This window comes from Charadrius vociferus, unplaced genomic scaffold (genome assembly GCF_000708025.1).
Source record: "Charadrius vociferus isolate BGI_N301 unplaced genomic scaffold, ASM70802v2 scaffold255, whole genome shotgun sequence".
NCBI classification, from domain to species: domain Eukaryota; kingdom Metazoa; phylum Chordata; class Aves; order Charadriiformes; family Charadriidae; genus Charadrius; species Charadrius vociferus.
The window spans coordinates 1,451,696-1,471,774 of NW_009648785.1; the positions used below are offsets into that span (position 1 = coordinate 1,451,696).

The 20,079-nt window shown below is 41.2% G+C and overlaps 1 protein-coding gene across 1 annotated transcript in view; it reads left to right on the plus strand.

The window, feature by feature from the left end:
* DPP6 (dipeptidyl-peptidase 6) overlaps nucleotides 1-20,079 on the plus strand; it is a 261,890-nt gene that overhangs the window by 104,504 nt on the left and 137,307 nt on the right. The window contains exons 4-5 of the mRNA XM_009886773.1: nucleotides 11,673-11,767; nucleotides 14,507-14,581. Coding sequence (XP_009885075.1) covers nucleotides 11,673-11,767; nucleotides 14,507-14,581 — 170 coding nt within the window. The remainder of the gene's footprint in view (nucleotides 1-11,672; nucleotides 11,768-14,506; nucleotides 14,582-20,079) is intronic.

The following is a 20,079-nucleotide window of genomic DNA, read 5'->3' on the forward strand; positions in this document are numbered from 1 at the left end:
CTTCCTTATTCTCCTTCCCAGTGGGAGTGCAGGCTGTGAACTGTGACGTAAAAAATGTCTGAAAACCTTTTTTTAAAATATCACCAAGACTATCTGTGTACGTATGTATATTTGTTCCATGTGTTCTGTATTTTCCTTCTTCCAGGTTTTAATTTCAGGGGCAGCTTTTGTGAGGGTTTACTATTACCTTCTGCCCTGCAGCATTTAGCTAATACCAAACTCAGTAGCATGCATAAGATCCGTCTTTAAAACAAATTAACCTTTAATGTTTATTCTTTATTTCTTTATTTCACAAAGTAAGATTTTTTTGTAAGTAGAATTATATGCCAATAATTGTAATATTCCTGATTTTTTTTTTTCCTAATGAGCACAGAATGGCTAATATAGCTAAATTATTGAGACAGAATAGTATCTATGAAAAACAGGAGAGGGTTTATTAGAATTCCATATTTCATATTTGCTTTCCTTCTCCTAGGGCAGGAAACTGAGAACATAGAATCAATTTTCTGTTGCAACCAGCTCTTTTAGGGGAAACAATATTGGACTATATTCAGGAGAGAACAATACTGAAAATAGCATGTTTTGATCCAGTTTGAGGGACATTATCACCTTGAGTTTGGGTTACTCCATCGAAAAAAGATAGACTGTAGTGGGAATACACATGGTGCAGAGAAGGACAAATACCGTGACAGAAGCATGGAAATGCACGATAAATAGAAGAATTGCCTTGAGAAACAAAGAACTTATGTCAGGATATTGAAAATAAAGAAAAATATGAAGAAGTCAAGTTCTTTTCATTGAATAAGGGCATTCTTTGGTTTTAACGCCATCTGCTGAAAGTTGTTAACCCATTGAGAACCCACTGAGAAGACATTTTTGGACAAAAGGTTGACCAGGATTCAAGAACGGACCAGTCATTCTTTTGGCGTAACTGTTTTTCATCCATTACACTTAAACCAGGTGTTTGCATCGGCTCTTTTGCTTCAGCACCTGCATCAGCATGTTTGCCCTCTTAGCAGCAAACCACTGCTGGTTCAAGACCATTATCAACGCAGGGCAGTGAGTGATGCACGATGCCCGTTCCTTGGCAGAGAGAGGAATAGGAATAAGAACGGTTGAAATAAGAAATTCAGGAATCATTTCTGGGATTTGGTGTGGGGCTTCCTGCAGGAGCTGGCCCAGTCACTGCAGGGAAACTGATTTGAGATGTTAAGGGAAAGCTATTTACTGAGCTGACACTCATTTTTTCATTCCCTCATCAGTTAGTTTAAAAACAGTGGGATTATATGTATAATTGCAAACTTCTCCTCCCAGTAGCAGTTCCCTTGCAGTTGGGTGTGAGGAGTCTCTGGACCCCTCCAGGTGCTGTTCCTTGCCAGGTCTGCTGCCCAGCGTCGCGTTCAATTATTTATTAATGGTTCTTTGCAAGTGTTGAAAGTGTTTCCATCCACTCTGTAATATGGTGCCCTCTTGTGACCAGTCCAAAACCAGTAATCACACACTGGTAACCTAAATGTGTCAGATGCTGGATTTCATGTCTTATCCACCTTGATTTTCAAAAGCCTGAAGTCAGAGTGCTGGCCACTGCTCTGCCAGACTCCTTTTGCAGTTGGACTTCAGCACAGTCATACTTCGCCAGACACATCTGAAATGAGTGTAGCATAAAAGGGATCGTGAAATATTGCACACAAAGATTATTAAAACTTTATCCAGAGCTGTATACAGAGAAAATTTGCTTGTTACTGTACAAAGATCTCATTCAGTCTGTGCTGAAATTTCAGTACTCTGCCCATTTTACCAACGGAAAGGGAAGAAAAAACAGTTTTAAATGTTGTTTCCATCATGGCCAATAACAAGTGTAGTTTGGTTGGGGGCAAAGAGAAGGAGGCAAGGAAATGCGCAGAGGAACTAAGGAAGCAAGCTGTGGGATCACATTTTAATGAGAATTTATTCGTGGATTCCTTTTTTTCTCTGTGTCAAATGGATTATTACATTTATGTGTTATGCTTTGGGTTATGCGCTCCCCTGTGTGACGCCCAACTAAATGAGGCAGGTAAGACCCGGTCCGTTTGGCAGAGGAGAGAGAGGTCTCCGAGCGATGCTGCACTGACCTGGGGGACAACCAGGGGGTCCTTGGAGCAGGTTTACCTGAAGGGAGCAGGCAAGGTGGGGATGACCAAGCGGGAATGGTAACTTAGGCTCTCTGTGAGCCAGCAACTACTACAGCAAAAACCCTGGAGGTTTTCTGCTCCTGATAAAGTCTGTGTCACTGCCTACTTGGGGCTGCACCACTCACGCCAGCCGCATTGCGGAGCTGGGATGAGCTGATACACACTACCTGTTGTCCGCACTTTGTTTTGCTGTTTAGGCACGTGGTGGGATCATGAAAAAAAAATATGTGGGATGTGGATGAAGGCATCAGGGACCATTTCCTGGGAAATTAGGGTTTTTTTTAGAGTTAAATTGCTTGTGGCCTGTGCTGAATGTGGGAAGTTTCTGGCAGGGAATCAAAGGGATGGGTGTAATTTGGTATCGCCAGCTGTCCGGACGCGGGTAACCTAGGGGTCATCTGCACTTTTCCTGCTATAACGTGTGTAGGGTTTGAAGAGCACATGGCATGAGCACAACTGCACAGGAAAAGAAGATGGCAGAGAATTTTTGAGGAAGATTTCTCAGCTCTGGAATGCGCCAAAGTCAGGTCAGTGTGCTGCAAAGTTCCCACGCTGCCGTCAGTCATTACAGAAAGACAAACTGAGGGCAGCAAGCAACTAGGTGTACGTTTTTACTGTTGTTGTTAGCATTGTGCAGCAGTTTTGTAATCGGGATGATTTGCCCCGGATGGAGTCAAAATAGATTTACTCAGAGGATTTCTCATTCATTTTTTCCCTAATTGTCGTGTCTCTCTTTTTTCCCCTCCGTGTGCTATAAAGGCAGGTAGAAGCAGGGAAGAGGAGTTATTTGAAGTTGAAACGAGTTCTCTGTTTCTCACATGGACTTCAGCTTTTCATGCTTATGCCACTGAGCCCTGATCTGAGCCTACAGGGTTCCCAGATTGGGGCTCTTTGAAGCGGAGTTCAGTCTCACAAATGACAGACAGCAGCAGAATTGTGCCTGGTTTCAGATTTGGGACTGAAATTTCAAAGATGATTTCAGGCTTGGTGCTGAGGTCAATGAGATTAAATAAGATGGTTTTTTGAGTTTGGATCTTGAAAGATTTGGGATTAGACAAAAAAAAAAAAAAAAAAAGAAACAGGCTGGCATTACTGATTTTTATCGTTTTAAGTTTTCCCAAGACTCAGCCTTCTTTGAGCTTTTGACAAGTTGATTTACAAGCCTGCTAGAGATGCATGTTGATATGGGAATTTTGCTGAGCTATAATTGTGTTTTATTTTGCCAGTACTACTGTGAAAGCACTATATCGGTGCACCAAGTGCAACTGCATTGAGGTGATGAGCAATTAAACTACTTGTGCATAATAAAGCACATTCTGTCATGTTGCACTTACCTAAGGTACCAGTGCAGCATTTAGCTAAATTACGGTAAATCACCGTAAAAAGAAGTTTTCCTTTCAGCCTCTCATATGAAAAAAAAAAAAAATAAAATGCTGGAAACAGTAAAGGCATAATGACCCATAATGCCAGAAAGATAAAAATGGGATTTCAGTTGTCTCCTGGAATTAAAGACTGTAGCGATGTTGTTAAAGGCAAGCTGTTCTCTCCTGTTGCTCCCTTGCATCAGCATCACAAAGTCTAACAGGCTCATACTTACTTCTGTGCTGCAGAGAAGCAAAGCTGAAGAAAAAGGAGTTGCTGGTGGAGGGCAGGTGGATTGAAGAGAAAAAGCAGAGGGCTGTGACGAGTTACAAGCACCAAGGTCTATGAGAACCTAAGGACCAGCTCTCACTGAGGGTGTGGTGAATCTGTGGGTATGGAAATGGGGTTTCGTTGCTGTTCACCACTCGTGCTCCGTCCCTCCCTCCTTCTCTGTTATCCCAGAGCCAGCTACTGCAGCACCAGGGGCCAGGAGATGGGAAGCTTTCCCTGGATTTTCTCTCTGGGGAGCAGCTTGATATCAAATCAGGATTGGCTTCTGCTTTGGGGAGGGAATTTCAGATTCTTCTTTTTATGGGTACATGCTAAAAATATCAAATAGCTGCCCTGTACTGTGTCTTAAAAGAACAACAGATAATAGTATTAAATGCATCATCACAACGGTGGTCTTTTCGACCTGAATTTGGAATTGCACCTGTCTGGACACCTGAATAGGCTTCCATCGGGGACTGATTGTGCTTTTATTTTGCATTATGTTCTACATGGCTGAGTTTTACAGCAGTTAGCGAGCGTGCATGATCCTAGCATTTGTTGAACATTTATTCCCTTTGCTTTTCTGAGGAGTAAACCACACCTGCCCCAGGGAGTGCAGGTCCTGGGGGGAGGGCACTCTCCTACATGACTTCAGTTAGGCAGATATTGTCCTACGTGAGTCAATAATCCTGCAGGCCTACTAAATAAGGTACAATTTCCTCGTTCATGAAAGCAAAGTGAAATAAGTATTTCCCTAAGCCTGCCTGTGTTCATCTTTCTCCCTGCTCATATCACGTTCCACGTTCTTCTTCTTGTTTGGTGCTTCTTGTTAATGTTTGCTGGTGTGGTTTTTTTTTTTTCTGAAAGCTTTTATTTCGTCTGTGAATTTACCCAGTTCTGTCATTTTCTTCTCCACTTCCATTGTTTTCCAAAACCTCAGGCTCTCTGTCTCAAAACCAGCCTCTGAAGATAGCAGGCCTGTGCGTGTGCTGCATCTGGCAGGATTAAGGGGGTTTTTAAGGTCTTGATCCCATGCATAGCAGCCCGTTAACCTCAGCTTGTCCTATTTCCTCCCCTGTGTCACTCAGAAAGCACTTTTTTTTTTTTTTTACAGGAGATCCTAAGTCCCTCGCAGTTTACTTTCCATGCGAGATGCTGGCATGAGCCGTGGGGATGGCTGCACTAAGGGCGTACGCCCGGTGCTTTGCCTGGCGCTGCCGGGCTGCTCTGCCCCTCGGGGCTCTGCTGCACCTGGGCTGGCTTGTGGGTGCGAGTGACGATAGTCACAGCGGCCAACACCCCCGACTGCCGAGCCCACAGCCTGCCCGGCTACCCAATTCGGTCGTGACACCGTTCCCACAGAGACATACTGTATTTCAATGTAAACTGGCAGCCTCTCCTGATCCTGCAAACATGGGTAATCACTACAAGCCAGTTGTTTTTTTTTTTCCCCTGCATGCCGCAGGTCTGCTGTGGATAGTCCAGGTTTGCTGTCTCCAGGCAGACCCTTCTCTTTGGCTGTGGCGTGTGTCTCCGGGGGGTGAGGGCTGTGAAATGCCCCAGCCCACCCTAGGAGTCCATCCACTCCTTTCCACACCTCTGATCTCCATCCAGTGTGCTGGGGCTCACATGGCCCTTCAGAAAACTTGTTGGGATGCTGAACAAGCAGAAGAATTATTATTTTCTTTTAGTTTAATTCCACTGCCTCATCCTCCTGTATTTTTCCAGTTGAATACAACTGTTGTGGCCAGTCTGAAAATACCAACTCTGTCTGAAAAAACATCTGTTGCAACCTTCCTGTCCATTATCTTGTTAGATGGTAAGCACTAACCAGTTGTGTCTGATCAATACCTTCCTGGGAGGGCTCCAAGAAACCCTTGGCCAGTTCAGGCACTGCTGTCGCCGTCAGCAAAGAGGGGTTCAGCCTGGCTGAGTGCGGCGTAATGCCCCGCACCACCGCCGGCAAGGCTGCAGGGCTGGTGGAAGGCTCAACCTTCAGATGTCAGACAAAATTCTAAAATCCTGCTTTGGGTCATTAAACACCCCACAACAGCTCTTCTTTTTTGGAAGGGAGAGGGTGATGCTCTTGACTGGTTTCCAGTTGCAGTACTTGGCTTCATCGGGTTGAATAGGATATGGTGTTTTCACTTCTTGTGAAGCTGAGAGGACTCCTTCAGGGTTTCTAACCCCACTCACATCGGATGCAAACTGCCTGCCAGCTGGGACACGCCTGAGGTCAGGTCTAGCAAGGACCTTCCTACAGCAGCAGGGATGAGAAATAACAGCAGAGTGCCCAGTCCTCTCCTGGTGGCCCCGTGACATTGGCTGTGCCAGCGCAGAGCTCCAGCCCAGCGGCACACGTGGCCCAGTGCAATGTGACCTGGGTCCCTAGGGAGGGATGCGGGCTCACTCCCGCGGGGCGTGCTGCCGTCTGCTCTCTTGACACGGCGTAATTTGTTTGCCAGCCTTGCTGGTTATGCTGGTATCTGGAGGCCCATTTATCTGAAATGGTTCAGAACAACTTCAGGACTTAAATTTCCTTTATTCACCAATCTCCCTTAATCTTAGGGATTGAGAACGATAATTCCCCCGATGCTGACTTTCATCAGACTGAGACTCATTCAATTATCTTTCATGTCTGTTGATCTGAAATTACAGGACTTGAGAAGTTGCCTTTTCCTCTAAGTCTGTGGCTCTAAATGACTGGAGTTGTCCTAACAGTCCTGACGCTACTTTCTGCCTTTCAGTAACTGTCACTGCTAACTTGCTGCACGTGAATTTTATAACTTTTTTTGTTTTCCTGCCTTTCATTCATCAGTTGCTAAACTGATAGAAAATTGCAATTTTATTAAAAATATTTTTTTAGAGCTGGATGTAAATTCTTATTCCTTCCCGTATTTCATCACATAGTTCTGCTTTCTGCTGTCCATAATCTCTGACAAATAATGAAAATTCTCCTAAAAAAGCATGTGGGTCCTCCTATTATCTCATAAGCTGGTCTCTGATCTCTGATACTGTGTACTTACTTAGTCACATCAGAGAAGCTGTTACAGCCATAAATTCATGAGCACTGAGGCTGATGCAAATCTGTGTTCTTGGAGCTGGATGTAATTCCTTCCGCTTCTTTGCACCACCGGCATTCAAACTTACTCCTTCTAGAGGTAAAATTGTCCCAGACCTTCTTGTCCGCTGTGATGAGGTATTTAATCTGGTGCCCACTTTGACACATAGCAATGTAAAAAGAAGTGGTGTTGGCTCAGGCAACTGCTCCTCCAGCCCAGCGTTGAGTCTCTAACCATGGCAATAGCTGATGCCATGTTGGACTTCAGCCTGGCCCCTTTTAGTGGTCCGTAATGAGTCAGCCCTGCATTAGGTATGTCAGAGGATATATCCTGCCTATTTCCTTTAATATCTCTCAGTTTATCAGTTGTCCATGAATTTTTGTACTCCCTTGTTTTATATCATGGCAAATGATCCATGCTGTCTTGCTCCCTTGATGGTGTCCAGGATTTTGTTGGCTGTTTAGGCTGCCTCTGCGTATTGAACCGATGATTCAAGGTCCCCAGATGGTACCAGTGATGGCCTCATGATCTTTCTCCCGAGTTTCAGCTGCCACTGCCAGGTTCAGCGTCATGGCAGCACCAGTGGGCAAGTTTCCAGAGACCCTGTGCTTTTTCTGATGGTAAAACCTTGGGAAGGATTGGCCAGGAAAATGCCAAGCCTGCACTGGGGCCGTAGTGCTTAATGCATTATTCTGTTAAGAAAAATCCCAGCATTTTGCCTCGTTTCACGCTAAACAAGAGGCCAGCGGGCAGAGCTGCCAGGCTAAGCAAACCCCCGTGTGTGCTGTTCCTGGCGAGGGCTCAGCAGGTGAGAGGGACATGAGCTCCCTGTCGCTGGGGCTGTTTTCTCTGTGTGCGTATTTTCTGACTGAATTTAAGAAAGATGTGTGCAAAGAAGCTGGGAAGCGCTGACACTGCAAATACGTCATTGGTCTTTGGTTTCCTGATTCCATCCGTTCTGCTTAGCAGGTTTTTAAAAATTTCTGCCGAGGCTCCCCCCTTCCTCTGTGCTGACTTTGTACAGCACCATGGCTGCTCCGTTATTTCTAGCAATCCCTGCTTTTTGTAATCAGTCACTTTTGTAAGCGTGACTACGTATCTGTGTCTACACTCACAGACACATAATATATTCTACCGACCAGACAATTTCCTGGAAGTTGAAGGAGGGGGAGGAGTTGGCGAAGTGAGCTCTGCTGTTGAAGAAATCCATTATATAATGGAGTAAATGGCTTTATGCCTGAAAGTTACAATTTTCAGCATCATTTACACTGAACACCAGCCCCAAAGAAAGGCAGGTATAAAAAATGAGATGCAGTGATGACCTTTATCAGCTGTGGTGACAACTATAAATCAGGCTGCAAATTCTCATCAGCTCGCTGGACAGAATTCATTACAGACAGAGTTTGCTGCATTGCTTTTTGTCTTTGATTGAGGTATGTCCCATTTAAATAAATGCTCTTGCACTGGAACAAATCACACATTTCAAAACAGAAGTCCAAGAATATTATTCGTTGATTCTTTTGAGGACTAAGATAATACGACTCACAGACCGAATAAACCTCACAGTGTTTTGCTTGGAATATAATGCACATCAATTTGTTCTTCTCTTAAGCAGACCAATTTTCTGTTCATTAATTCAGATGCTGTGTTGATGGCTTGTATTGAATATGATAGCAAGATTTACAGCCCTAACAAATCAGCGCTGCTTCAATTATTTTCCCTTTTTCATAGCAGAAGTACATGCAGCAGATTAGCACCTCGTTTTAAACTTGTAACACTTTAACAAATAATGGGAAAGTCTTTCATCTCCTACTTCCAACTATGGAGCAACTTTTATGTAATCATCTTGAAGTTTCACAGTTTATTAAAATGTTATGGCGTTTTTTTGGAGCATAGAGAGCAATAAAAGTTTAGTAGCAATGTCATTACGGGCAGTAATGTAACTTCCATCCGCTCACGCAATGCTCAAGAAACAGCTACCAAATATTAAACAGCCCCACAGACTCATTAGATTAATAAGCTACTTTACCTGTATACTGAACTTTGAGCTCAGTTGCATTGCTAGTTATTTCTGTAATTAGGAAATACCCTGTGAGGCTTCCAATTATCCAAATGCTTTGCTGGCCATGTTTAAGATGTGATTTTTCTGTCTAAAACTCAGTATGTAATTGGAAAACATTCTGTGTTGTTGACATAGGGTGATTATTAATGCAGTAATCTTTTGGAAAATGTCTGATAGTTAGGTAATATTCTGTCTCTCCGTTTAGTTATTCCTGTTATTTCTGGAATACCTGAAAATAAAAATTTGGACTGTATACTTTCCTCATATGAAAAAATGATGCTTCAGCTGTAATGGCCTAAGGACACAAAGGCAAGGTGTGCAGGGAGCATTAACACCTTTTATAGTATCACTTCCTAAATTCCAGAAGCTGGAAGTTAAAATTGTAAACAAATCGGTGCTGGATCAGACCCCAGAGATCGTCTCTTCTGATGTCTGGCCCAGGACAAGGGCAAATGCTTAGGGAAGATTTTAAAAAGTGAGTAAATTTCTCAAGATGATAACTGGGGATATGCTTCTAGTCCCTCGCACTCTCAGGTTTGAGGGCTTTATGAAAAGCGTTCCCCTCAAGACCCATAATCTTTCATGGATTTTTCTTCCATTTTTCTAATTCTTGTTTGGACTTGTATGCAGTCCTGACATCTGCTCTCCTCTGGGACTGTGACTTCCACAGTTTGTTTACTTTCTGCGTGAAGAAATAATCCCTTTTATTTGTGTTGAATCTGTCAGTGGCTGGTGCCATTTAATGCCTCCTAATATTTATTTTGGAAAAGGCAGGGACCAAGCATTCATTATTTATCTTCTCCATGCTGCTTACGACTTTTTTTACTTCTGTCCTCGTTCTGTTCACTCACTTCTTTTTCAGGTTGAAGAATCTTAGTTTGTTCAGTCATAAATCGTATGAAGTAATATTTTAAAGTTCTGAATATAATCAGGCACGCTTATGAAAATACCATGCCCTTGGACAACACTGCAGAACTAATGACAAAATTTTAATACTGTCAAATCCAAACAGGAGCTCTCTTTATTATTCTGGTCTCAAATGCGAGTCTTAATCTAATTCAGATCCTGCATTTTTTATTCAGGACCAAAGGTGTTGATAAAATTTATTGCATAATTAAAAGAAAGAGATGCTTTGAGAACTTTGCCTATGAGTTGGAAGTGCTGCTGCTGTGATTTGGATGCTGGGAAACTTAAGTTGTTAAAATCTTGTTGTATGGAGAGGATCATCGGTACTGCAGCAACAGTTTTGCCTCACAGAATCTGATTCATTCCCAGTCTCAGAAAAGACTTTTCTTCCTACTCTTGCATGTAAAACTGTGATATGTAGGAGATGACTGTTTTTATTGATAGTATTAAGTAGAGTGTAGAAGCTTTCATCTGCACTTTCAGAGCTTTTTACAAAGACGGTTAATTGCTGTGATGATGATTACCAGTTTAGCAATTCAAAAAGACTGAAACATGGATAAGGAAGGAGTGTGCCAGGTCTGTACACCAAAGTTTTGGAAAACCTGTAATTGGTGTGGTATTCAGCAGGTCACCCTGAGACAACGCACACCTGTTTGTGGTTACAATGAGTTGGGTCTGTGCTTTTATGTTTCTGGTAGGATTTAAATTCACCTTTGGCTCATCCCAGGACAATCCCCAGATAATATTTAACCATTCACATGTCCCTAACACTTGTGGATGCGCCATGGTAGCCACCTTGGGGTAGCAACAGTGAGGGTAGCAAGGAGGAATTGTTTCCTCGGCTGAAACTGGAGGCAGAAGTTTGGTGGGATCCATCAGTTCTCGATCTTAGTTGAGCCAGGTTGCAAAAAAACAGTAACCCTATTCCTGTGTTAAGAAAAGCTGCTGAATCTTTTAATGGCGGTGTGCTGGGGACTTATGTTTTATGTTTTATCTGTGGGGCAGTGCATGCAAGCACTGATCAGACTTGAACTTTAGTTTATGACGTCTGACGAGACGGCAACCCTTTATTGCAGTGTTTTTGCATCCTGAACCTTTGACCTGCCACCTAACCCTCATTTGGAATCTCTTTCATATGTCTGTCCCAGCCTTTCTGTCACATAGGTTTTGAGCTCTGAGAGCTGGAGTCTATCTCCCGCCTGTGCAGCAGCTACCAGAGAGGATTCTTGTCCTTGTCGAGATGTCCCGAGTGCTGGAGTAGTCCCAAAGTGCAATAGAAACAAGCTGATTTGTCTTGTTCCATATGAAAATGGCAATTTCTTTGCATGCATCTCCTCCTGGTATAAGTTTGCAGGACAAACGGTGGTGTTGGAAGATCTGCACAGTATTAGGTTCCAGAACCTGCTTTGTTAGAGGGTTATTTGCCTTTAACTTTCAGAGACTTCCGAGGCATCTGGCTTATTAAACTCCTACAGAGACTGAGGATCTTGGAAAGCTTTAAGCATAAGGAATGTTTTTCAACCTTGTTTTTTTCTACACTAATAACATAGCAAGCTGTCTATGTACATTCAAAACAGGTAACCCTCTCGCATTCAGCTTTGGGAAAGTGTGGCAGAATAAACATGTGACAGACACTAACCATATCGTTTGATGACTATCCTGGAAGCTGCTTTAACATCACAGCAATGGCTGCATTAAAATAAATAAATAAATAAATAAATGTCTGTGTTCTTTAGAGGAAAGTTCCCAGCAAAGCTTTTGATTCAACCCCATAATTAGGTTCTCTACGAATAGACAATTTCAGATTTCCTTAATGTTCTTTTCTCTTCCTCCTTGCAGATAATGAATTCATTTATAGAAACCAGAATGGCACAGTGATTCTGAGGAATGTCGAAACTAACAATTCAACAATATTAATAGAAAACAAAAAAATTGTAAGTATGTTCTATAATGAGTAGCAGAATTTCACAGTTCTCTTGCAGTTGGATCAGTAAAGCAGAAAATGACTTGGGTTTCAACTTCATGTATTGTCGAGGAGAAGCAATACACCGGTAATACTATGGGCTACGCAATGACTGATAACATGAAATTGAACTCCAGCTTTTGTTATTATTCTTTAAGCTCAGTTTCTTTCATACTACAGGAAAGTATCATATGGATATTTGAAGCTAGTCTTGCATATCATATATAATTGAAACATGCATAATTCTCCTCTTTGCATGCTTAATAGAAAAGACAATTGATACAATTTACTGTCTGTTGGTAGCATTCTCCACATTCCTCCATGCAAATACTTATTTTTTAATTTGTGGATTTGCTGATTTTTCCTGCCTAATGGTTGAAATGTAATTTCAGTGTTGTTAATGAATAGTGTTGATGAATGGAAATGGTTTGCATATGAGAAAAACCCTTAGAAATTATCAGAAAGAGAAGTTGGTAGGTGGCTATTAAAATGAATGAGAAGAAAATAAATCCACAGCTGATGCAGAGTATCATTTATAATGATGCAAGTGTTTTGTAGCATTGTTTTTTGTAGTAGTGGAAGCCACCATTGTGTCAGAAGTTAGAACATTAAATGTCAGTGTTTTCAAGATTTCCTGTAAGAAGTTAATTTCTGAAGTAAGATACACTTCTGTTTGCTCCAACAATGAGATATGAATCACGTTGTCCTGGTAAAATTGTCACTTATGTGATATTTGCTTAACATTTTGATTAACTTCAGATGGTTTTGTTGTACTGTATCATTGCAAAACTACAAAAGAAGAGGATAGCTAACAGAGACTTACCTTAATGACCCAACATCTGTAGAAAACAGCTTTAGAAACTCAAAAGCTAAAAGTAAATCTACAAGCAAAAGTATAAAACCACATACCAGGTTGACTTTATTTTGCGGTATGAGTATACGACTCATACAAAGCTCAAGTAGTATTAGTTCTTTTTTAATGAGACAAAGAATTTATCACTGAATTATTATTGCAGTATTGGTATAGTATATAGTATTGGTTATACCCAACCTTAAACTTTCCATGCTGCCATTTAACCTTCAACCTTTGCTACATCACATAAGCAATCCTCTTTCACCACAGCGTAACCCCTTTCTTTATAATTCTGCTAATGGTAAAGGAACGGGCTGGCTTCCTTTAATGTCAAGGTCTGTTGAAGTCCAACTGCTTCCATTTGGCCTCTGTTTATTCCCCTGGTATTTAATTTTTGCCATTTGGAAGAAAAGCACAGTGTTACAAGATAATCCCACTTTTTTGTGCCATGGCCTCCCTACTGCCTGTTCTACCCTTGCTCCTCTGCCCCCTTGGTAAATAAATTTGCAGAACATCGCCTCCACATTAATCCAAAAAGTCCAAATACAAAATCAGTCATTACACCTCATCCAGGCACGTTGTCTTTGTCCTCCTTCCTTCCTAGGCCTGGGTCAGAAAAACTTTTCCTACCTTGGCATGTTCTCCTTTCTCTACGTTATTAATGTAACAGTAAATAAATTCTGTCTTCATGCTGACACTGCTGTCTCTCATGGTCCCCTGGCACCCCCCATCCTGATGCACGCTGGCCCATCAACCCATTAGGTTGCCCAGAGAGGTGGTAGATGCCCCATCCCTGGAAACATTCGTGGTCAAGTTGGACAGGGCTCTGAGCAACCTGATCTAGCTGAAGATGTCCCTGCTTATTGCAGGGGGGTTGGACTAGATGGCCTTTAAAGGACCATTCCAACCCAATCCATTCTATGATGCTGTGATCTGTCCCCTCCACCTGTGGCTGTCCCCTGGGTTCCCCACGCACTACCACCAGCTTTGCTGGCCTTGGGGAGGACTCTCCCAGGGGAATGCTGTGCATTTTCCTGCAGCCCAAATTCCCCCTTCCAGTTTGGGCCTCAGGGATCTCTCAAGGACTTACATCTAATTTGTTAGGTGAGAGAGGATGAGATTTAAAAGGTAATGGATGAGCGGCGTGTTAGTGGCACCTCTCTTAGACCTTGGTGCTCCAGCGATGTATTATATTGAAACACACTGGAAAGGTGAAGGGATGTCTGCACTGTATAAATGATAAGTGGAGCAGGGAAATGGTAATTCCTGACGATTCTGAGATATTGTGGCATCTCTTCTTGTTAGTAAGACTTACAGCACAGGTTTTCGCAGAACCTAGGTCAGGGTGCACCTGGAAAGCTGTATCACTGCAGCATCCCAAAGACTTTTTTAACTGGGGAAAATAGGATAGTTTTCCTCAGTGTTGTCTTAATTGAGACAGGTAGTCATGTCTCTTTATAATACTTTGTTCCAGCAGGTATTCACTGTTTGTTATCTCCAGCACTTTGGCCAGTGATTGCAGGGAATGAATAAATTCACATTTATCAGGGTTTTCTACTACATGCTGCCCACAGCTGCCCCACCAGCCACTGAGCAGTAGGTTTGTAAGGAAAATACGTTTTTTTTTGAGATAGCTGCCTGGTCTGAGTCACAATGCAGTTACGCTTTCTCTTACGGGAGCATATGTTTGCCCACATAACATTTCTGTTTTTTTAAAAGACATGTGGTGTATTATTTTTTAAGAAACAGTCTGGCAGTACTCTTCATCATTAGAAACATGGTCATAGCGATTAGTTCTAGATGATATTGATTTGAAAACTGAAAAATATTTATTTCAATTTCTGATTTATTTTCTAGGTGTCCTTAAAGGCTATTCGATATGAAGTGTCACCTGACCGGGAATATGCACTTTTTGCTTTTAATGTTGAACCAGTAAGTAAAAAGATTTGATTTCAAAATACAAAGCCAGTGGTGAGCTTCCCCACCCCACCCCCCCAACTTCTGTGCCAGTAAGATGTTATTTTAAGTTAATTACTTCCTAAGAAACAAAGAAAGAAACCCCCACTTAGATACTCTGAAAGCATGTCATACTGCCATCTAGTAGAGGAGAAAGGTATAAATTACACCGTAGAGGAAACATTGTCATTGCCAAGATTTTATAGTCTTTGGGAGGGGGATTGTAAGGACGTGTCTTTGCTCCAAGGATTTCTATTCCTCTTCTGTGTAATTTTTTTTTTCATGGTGCATTTTTCAGTCACACTATAAATTTCTTCCCAAGAACAAAAAGCAACTGTCAGTGTCTCCCACAACTGAAATAATACATTAATTATGGTGTCACCATTCCCAGTGCTGCAGTTAGGGTTGAGCTATCACTTTCATTATAAATCCTTTTTCTTCAGAGGATTAGGTATAAATCATGTGTAAGAAATCACTGTTGGGTTACTACTAAGTTTTAGATTAGGGTGAATTTTCTACCAAACTTCAAAAGAAAAGAGTGTAATGAGTCATTTTTAAATGATGACTAAAGAACCAGACACACGGGAAGCATTTTTTAGGCATGAATAATATTTATGTTCTTTTTAAATTCTGCTGGTATAAAACCTGAAATGTTTGAACGATAGCTATGCCGTACTACTTGGATAAACTATTAGCCCCATACATTTTGTTTCCATAATCTAGAATTGCACCAATTCCTCAAAATGAAAATAATTCGTTCACCAGCAACTGTAATTCTTCTTCTGTAAAATAAAACTAGTTTCAGCTGCTAACCAAAGGCAATTTGATGGTCCTTTAGGTAGCAGAGGTTGTGACTCTGTTGCTCATCTGATTTCTCTGCTGTCATCTTTGGAGTTATTCCTGACTCACAGTGGTATAAAAGTCAGGAGAACCATGCCTGGTGTTAGAAAAAGTTCAAATAAAACTGTATCAGAAACTTTAGGGGTAATTCATAAAGACTTTTTGCTGGGAAATCATTGTTGGTGCAACTTCACTTACCTGAAGCTTAGCAGGGTTCTGGACAGAGATGGATGGGGAAGTGTTAAGTTAAATCTAAATATGGGGAAGACAGCCTAATGGTCACTGAGCAAGCAAAGCCTTCGCCTGAAAGCCCCCCTGCTTTGTGTGCCAGAGGTGATTTGTAAAATTCAGTTCTTTTAGTGGAGATTGGCTTTTGGCTGTGGAAGCCCTGTGCTGACACTGCTCAGATGCATTGTGCAGGCTGGAAGAGCCCAGAGTAGAGAGGGCTTCCTCAGTTCCTCTGAGAACGAGAGAAAAAATGCCTATAACAAGAAAAATTATAACGAGAGAAAAAATTTCATTCCTAAAAAGCAGTAGTTAGAAAATCCCTTTTTATTCTCAACCTTTACCTATCAAAAAGGGCTGCACATTCAGAATATCTGCAAGAAGCAGTTACAAAGGCTTTTGCAGCCCAGCCTGTGCTTTCTGCCTGCAGAGCTTGGTGCAGGCAACGGAGGAAGAGGAGGATGAGGATGGAAAGGAATGGGCTGGACACGATTCCTCCATATCCTCCTCTCCACATTTCAGTGCTTGCAGGTCTGTGGCTTTGTGACGCAGGGATAACATGGGGTTCATGGTGCTTGAGATGCCTGGCTGGAGAAGACAGAGCAGCACACAGCCAGGTGCTCCCTTCCTCACACCACCTCTTCTTGCAGAAAGGAAAACCCGAGGTGGCAAGCTGGAAACATGACCTTTGGGAAGATTTGGGGGTTGGACTAGATGACCTTTAAAGGTCCTTTCCAACCCAAGCTATTCTATGATTTCAGTATGTGACTAGACATACGTTCGGTGTAAAAGAGCATTGCAAATTGTTCAAGTATTCATATATGAGATTAAGATAGCAGGAGTCTTCTGAAATAGTCTTCTGAAACAAAACTAAAACCCCTCCTTTTTCCTTTAGGATCCATGCTCATTAAGGATACAAAGATTATTTTTTTAAGAAGCATACTAATAGAGGGGTAGTAAGATTCACTCTTGGATATTGCATCCTTAAGCCATGACGAGTGGCTCTTTGTTTATTAGAGTTGCAATAACTGTTGAATTACTTATTCAGCTTTCTTCTCACTTGGTGTGCGGACTGTGGCTACAAATAATTGCACATTAGTTAGGTTTTCACATTTTCTGCATTTCAGACTGTATTCTTGGACAAAATTCAAATTACGCTGTTTTCTGCAACACAAGAAATTGATTAGCAAAGCCTTGGGCAGTTGTCCTTGTTGCAAAGTCAAAAGGAAATTTCAGGAGATGTATTGGCAAAGGACATTTGTTTTAAGTTTAATTCTACAAATACATTCAAGAGAAACCTCTTGAAACTAATGTACATCACATATACATCACATGAATTAATAATTTATCTGAATTCTAATGTGAATGGGTTCATCTTCTAATTCAGACTAGGAATAAAAATCAAAATAGAAAAGCATAGTGTGTCACCATAATGAAGTGAAATATTTTAAAGAAAAATGCTACAAAGTCATTTCCTGCCAGTAATAGCTTTCTTCTAAGGTTTTTCTATTTATTTACACAGAAGCATCTCTGCTCAGTGTTGGGTCTGGGTAACGGCACTGACACCTGCATTGGAATGACACAGCCCTGAACTGGCAGACACCTATTTTGCAAAGATATTGAGGCAACTAATGTGTGTTTTCCTGTTGTATCACTTCATCATCTTAAAGGATGATGAATTAAAGTGTGTTCCTTAAAATACATTTCTCCCGGGAAGCTTGGCAGGCGGTTATGAGACTGGCGTGGGTACATTGTGGCTAGTCGGGCTGTCAGATTTCATTCTAAATGCTTTTTTGCAGCACTTATATTTACAGAAGTTTAATCTTTCAGGCAGCAATATTCTGGGTAAGCCTTGTGCTAATAGGGAACTTTTCTAACCTTGAACACAGAAGATTTGTTCTTTTTCTGGAAAGGTCACAGGGAAGGCGCCAGGCTTCCTTGTCTTTAAAATACTCTTGCAATTTTTCTGTTGTTTGTTTATTTTTTTTGTTTCTTTATAGTAGAGCAAGGTCGAACCTGAGGCTGAAAGCACAGGGTAAAGTTTTGGGAAAGCATTGGGGAATAAACACACCCATAGAGAAACTTTGATTTCAAATCATCCTTCCCCAAAACAAGTGTGTGGAGCTCTGGCTACAGAATTTGGTAACCCCAAAACACATAGCCAAATGGGGGCTCAGCCACAGCATCTCAGCAGAAAGGGTGCAGAGGGTCAGGGCTGTCCCTGATGGTGTCAGGTCAAAGCCACTCTTGCCCAGTGCGTGGCTCCACCAGCGTTGCTGGACTAGCTCCATGCTCCCTGCACGCCTCATGGGGAGACACAGAGGTCTCTGGTGTTTGGGCTGGAATCACATTTGTGGGCCTCTGTGGTCTCCAAAAGAGTTTTCCTCAGTAGCCAAGCGACGAACCACCTCTTAAATACAGTAGCATGTCTGCGACTGGGGGAGTGATGGGGTAAGAACAATGACGAGTAACCAAACCCCACGGGCTTGTGTAGATTTCTGTGGCTGTCAGAGTTACCCAGTGGAGTATGTGTCACGGCGATAAAAGAAATAGAGGAAAGTAAATGAGAAGAAAAGTGGTTTTCTTGAGTGACACGGTGAGACATTAAATAGAGAATATTTAATTGCCTTTATTATGAATAGCTGTCGTTGTAATGCAAGAGAGGAAATAAAGTGGCCGAGATTCTTCTTAAAGCTATTTGTTCTTCATTTCCAATTTACCAGTCCATTACTGTGTTTGAGCTAGTTAAGAGCAATTACAGACAGGAAATCCTGGCTGATTAATACGGACCAAACTGCTAAGTCTTCTGAACAGCAATTAGGGCTTAGAGACTTTTATGGCTGACACAACAGCAGCTATTTCCTATTTTGCAGTTAAAAGAATGCATTTTTATAATGCTGAAAGCTGCAAAGAATTAATCATCATTATAATTAGAGCAGGCCCTTTTTTTTTTTTTTTTTCAGTAGTTTATGTGGTGAGTGTTTCTTTTGACCCTGCCTGTTGCCATAGATGTCATGGGACTGGTGGGACCAGAGAGACCTCAGAAAGACCCAGTCCAAACCCTTGACTTTGAACGAAGTAAAAAAGCGTTATTTATAGAAAGTAGCACATTATTATTGTTGTTGTTACTATTTTTTAACTGTTTGTCCAAGTCTGGTTGTTATGTGGAATGAGCAGGTTTTGTGCTTATGGCTCCAATTATAACCTCATACTGCTTTAATTAGTTGTGTAAAAATTAGAAGAATATAACGCTTGTTATTTCCAAAACACTAATGGGTATAAATATTAATGAATTCTCACAACATCCTTTTGAGTTAGGTGAGAACTATTATTATGATAAATATGCCTCTGAAAATTAGACACTATCATAACTACCATCAGTAATACTGCTAATATTGCAGCTATGGTATTTATTACTTAACTGAAATGGATTTACCAGTGCTAGAAATAGCTTTGCATAAATCTGTTTTCTTTCTGCGGCAATAAATATATTTCAAATTTACCTTTTTCATTCCCACCCAATGTTGTTTTCAGGAACAATGAAAATGTATAGTGGTAAGAGAGTAAATTGAGGAGAGTTAGAAAATTTGTACCATAAAATAATGCTACCTGGTTTAGTGATTTGTTTAATTTTTGGTGTTTGTTGTAAACCAGTAGAATCTTTGAATGGAGCATTTTGAGGGCAAAAGTTTATGTTTACAGTTTTCCTATCTTTTTTTTTTCATATGAATGCAGTTTTGAATCTTTGTTGCTCATAAACCAAAAGGACTCCTTCTCTATTGTAGACCAGCATAATGTAAGGGTAGTGTTGACTATTATCAAAGGTTAGCGGCTAAAGCTATTTTCCCAGCATTTGCAAGCCTGAAGCACTGTAACTTTGTTTACTTATGAGAATTAGTTACCCATTATTGAAATAAATAACTGTAGTTTCACTTCCTATATAAAAAGAAGAAAAATATAAGTCCTAATAATGTAAAGTTTATATTAACTTAAATGTTTTTTCTGTTATTGCATCTATGCATGTGTGTGTCTTCAAGCAAAACATTTTCTCTTTTGTCGATTCACTGGAGGACTGTAGTCGTTCAGTGCTTCTGTAATGAGCAGAAGTCAAGTTATTAATGAATTAATGGAACCATATAGACCAGCCTCTCATAACATCTCATGATTTGATAAATCTTGGGTCTTTTTCATGAAAACAACATCTTCAGTTGCTTCCCATAGAAGAGTACTAATAGAGAGTACTAATGCCATTCAGCTAATATCTAATATTTCAGTTAAATGCTCGCAACTTCTGAAAATGGCACCACTTTTACGACTGTGCCCCTGTGGGGTTTTAGCAAGGTGATTCTGTGGTGCCAGGGCTGAAAGTAGGGGCCTTCTTTTCTCTCCTTCTTCTTACATATTCTTAT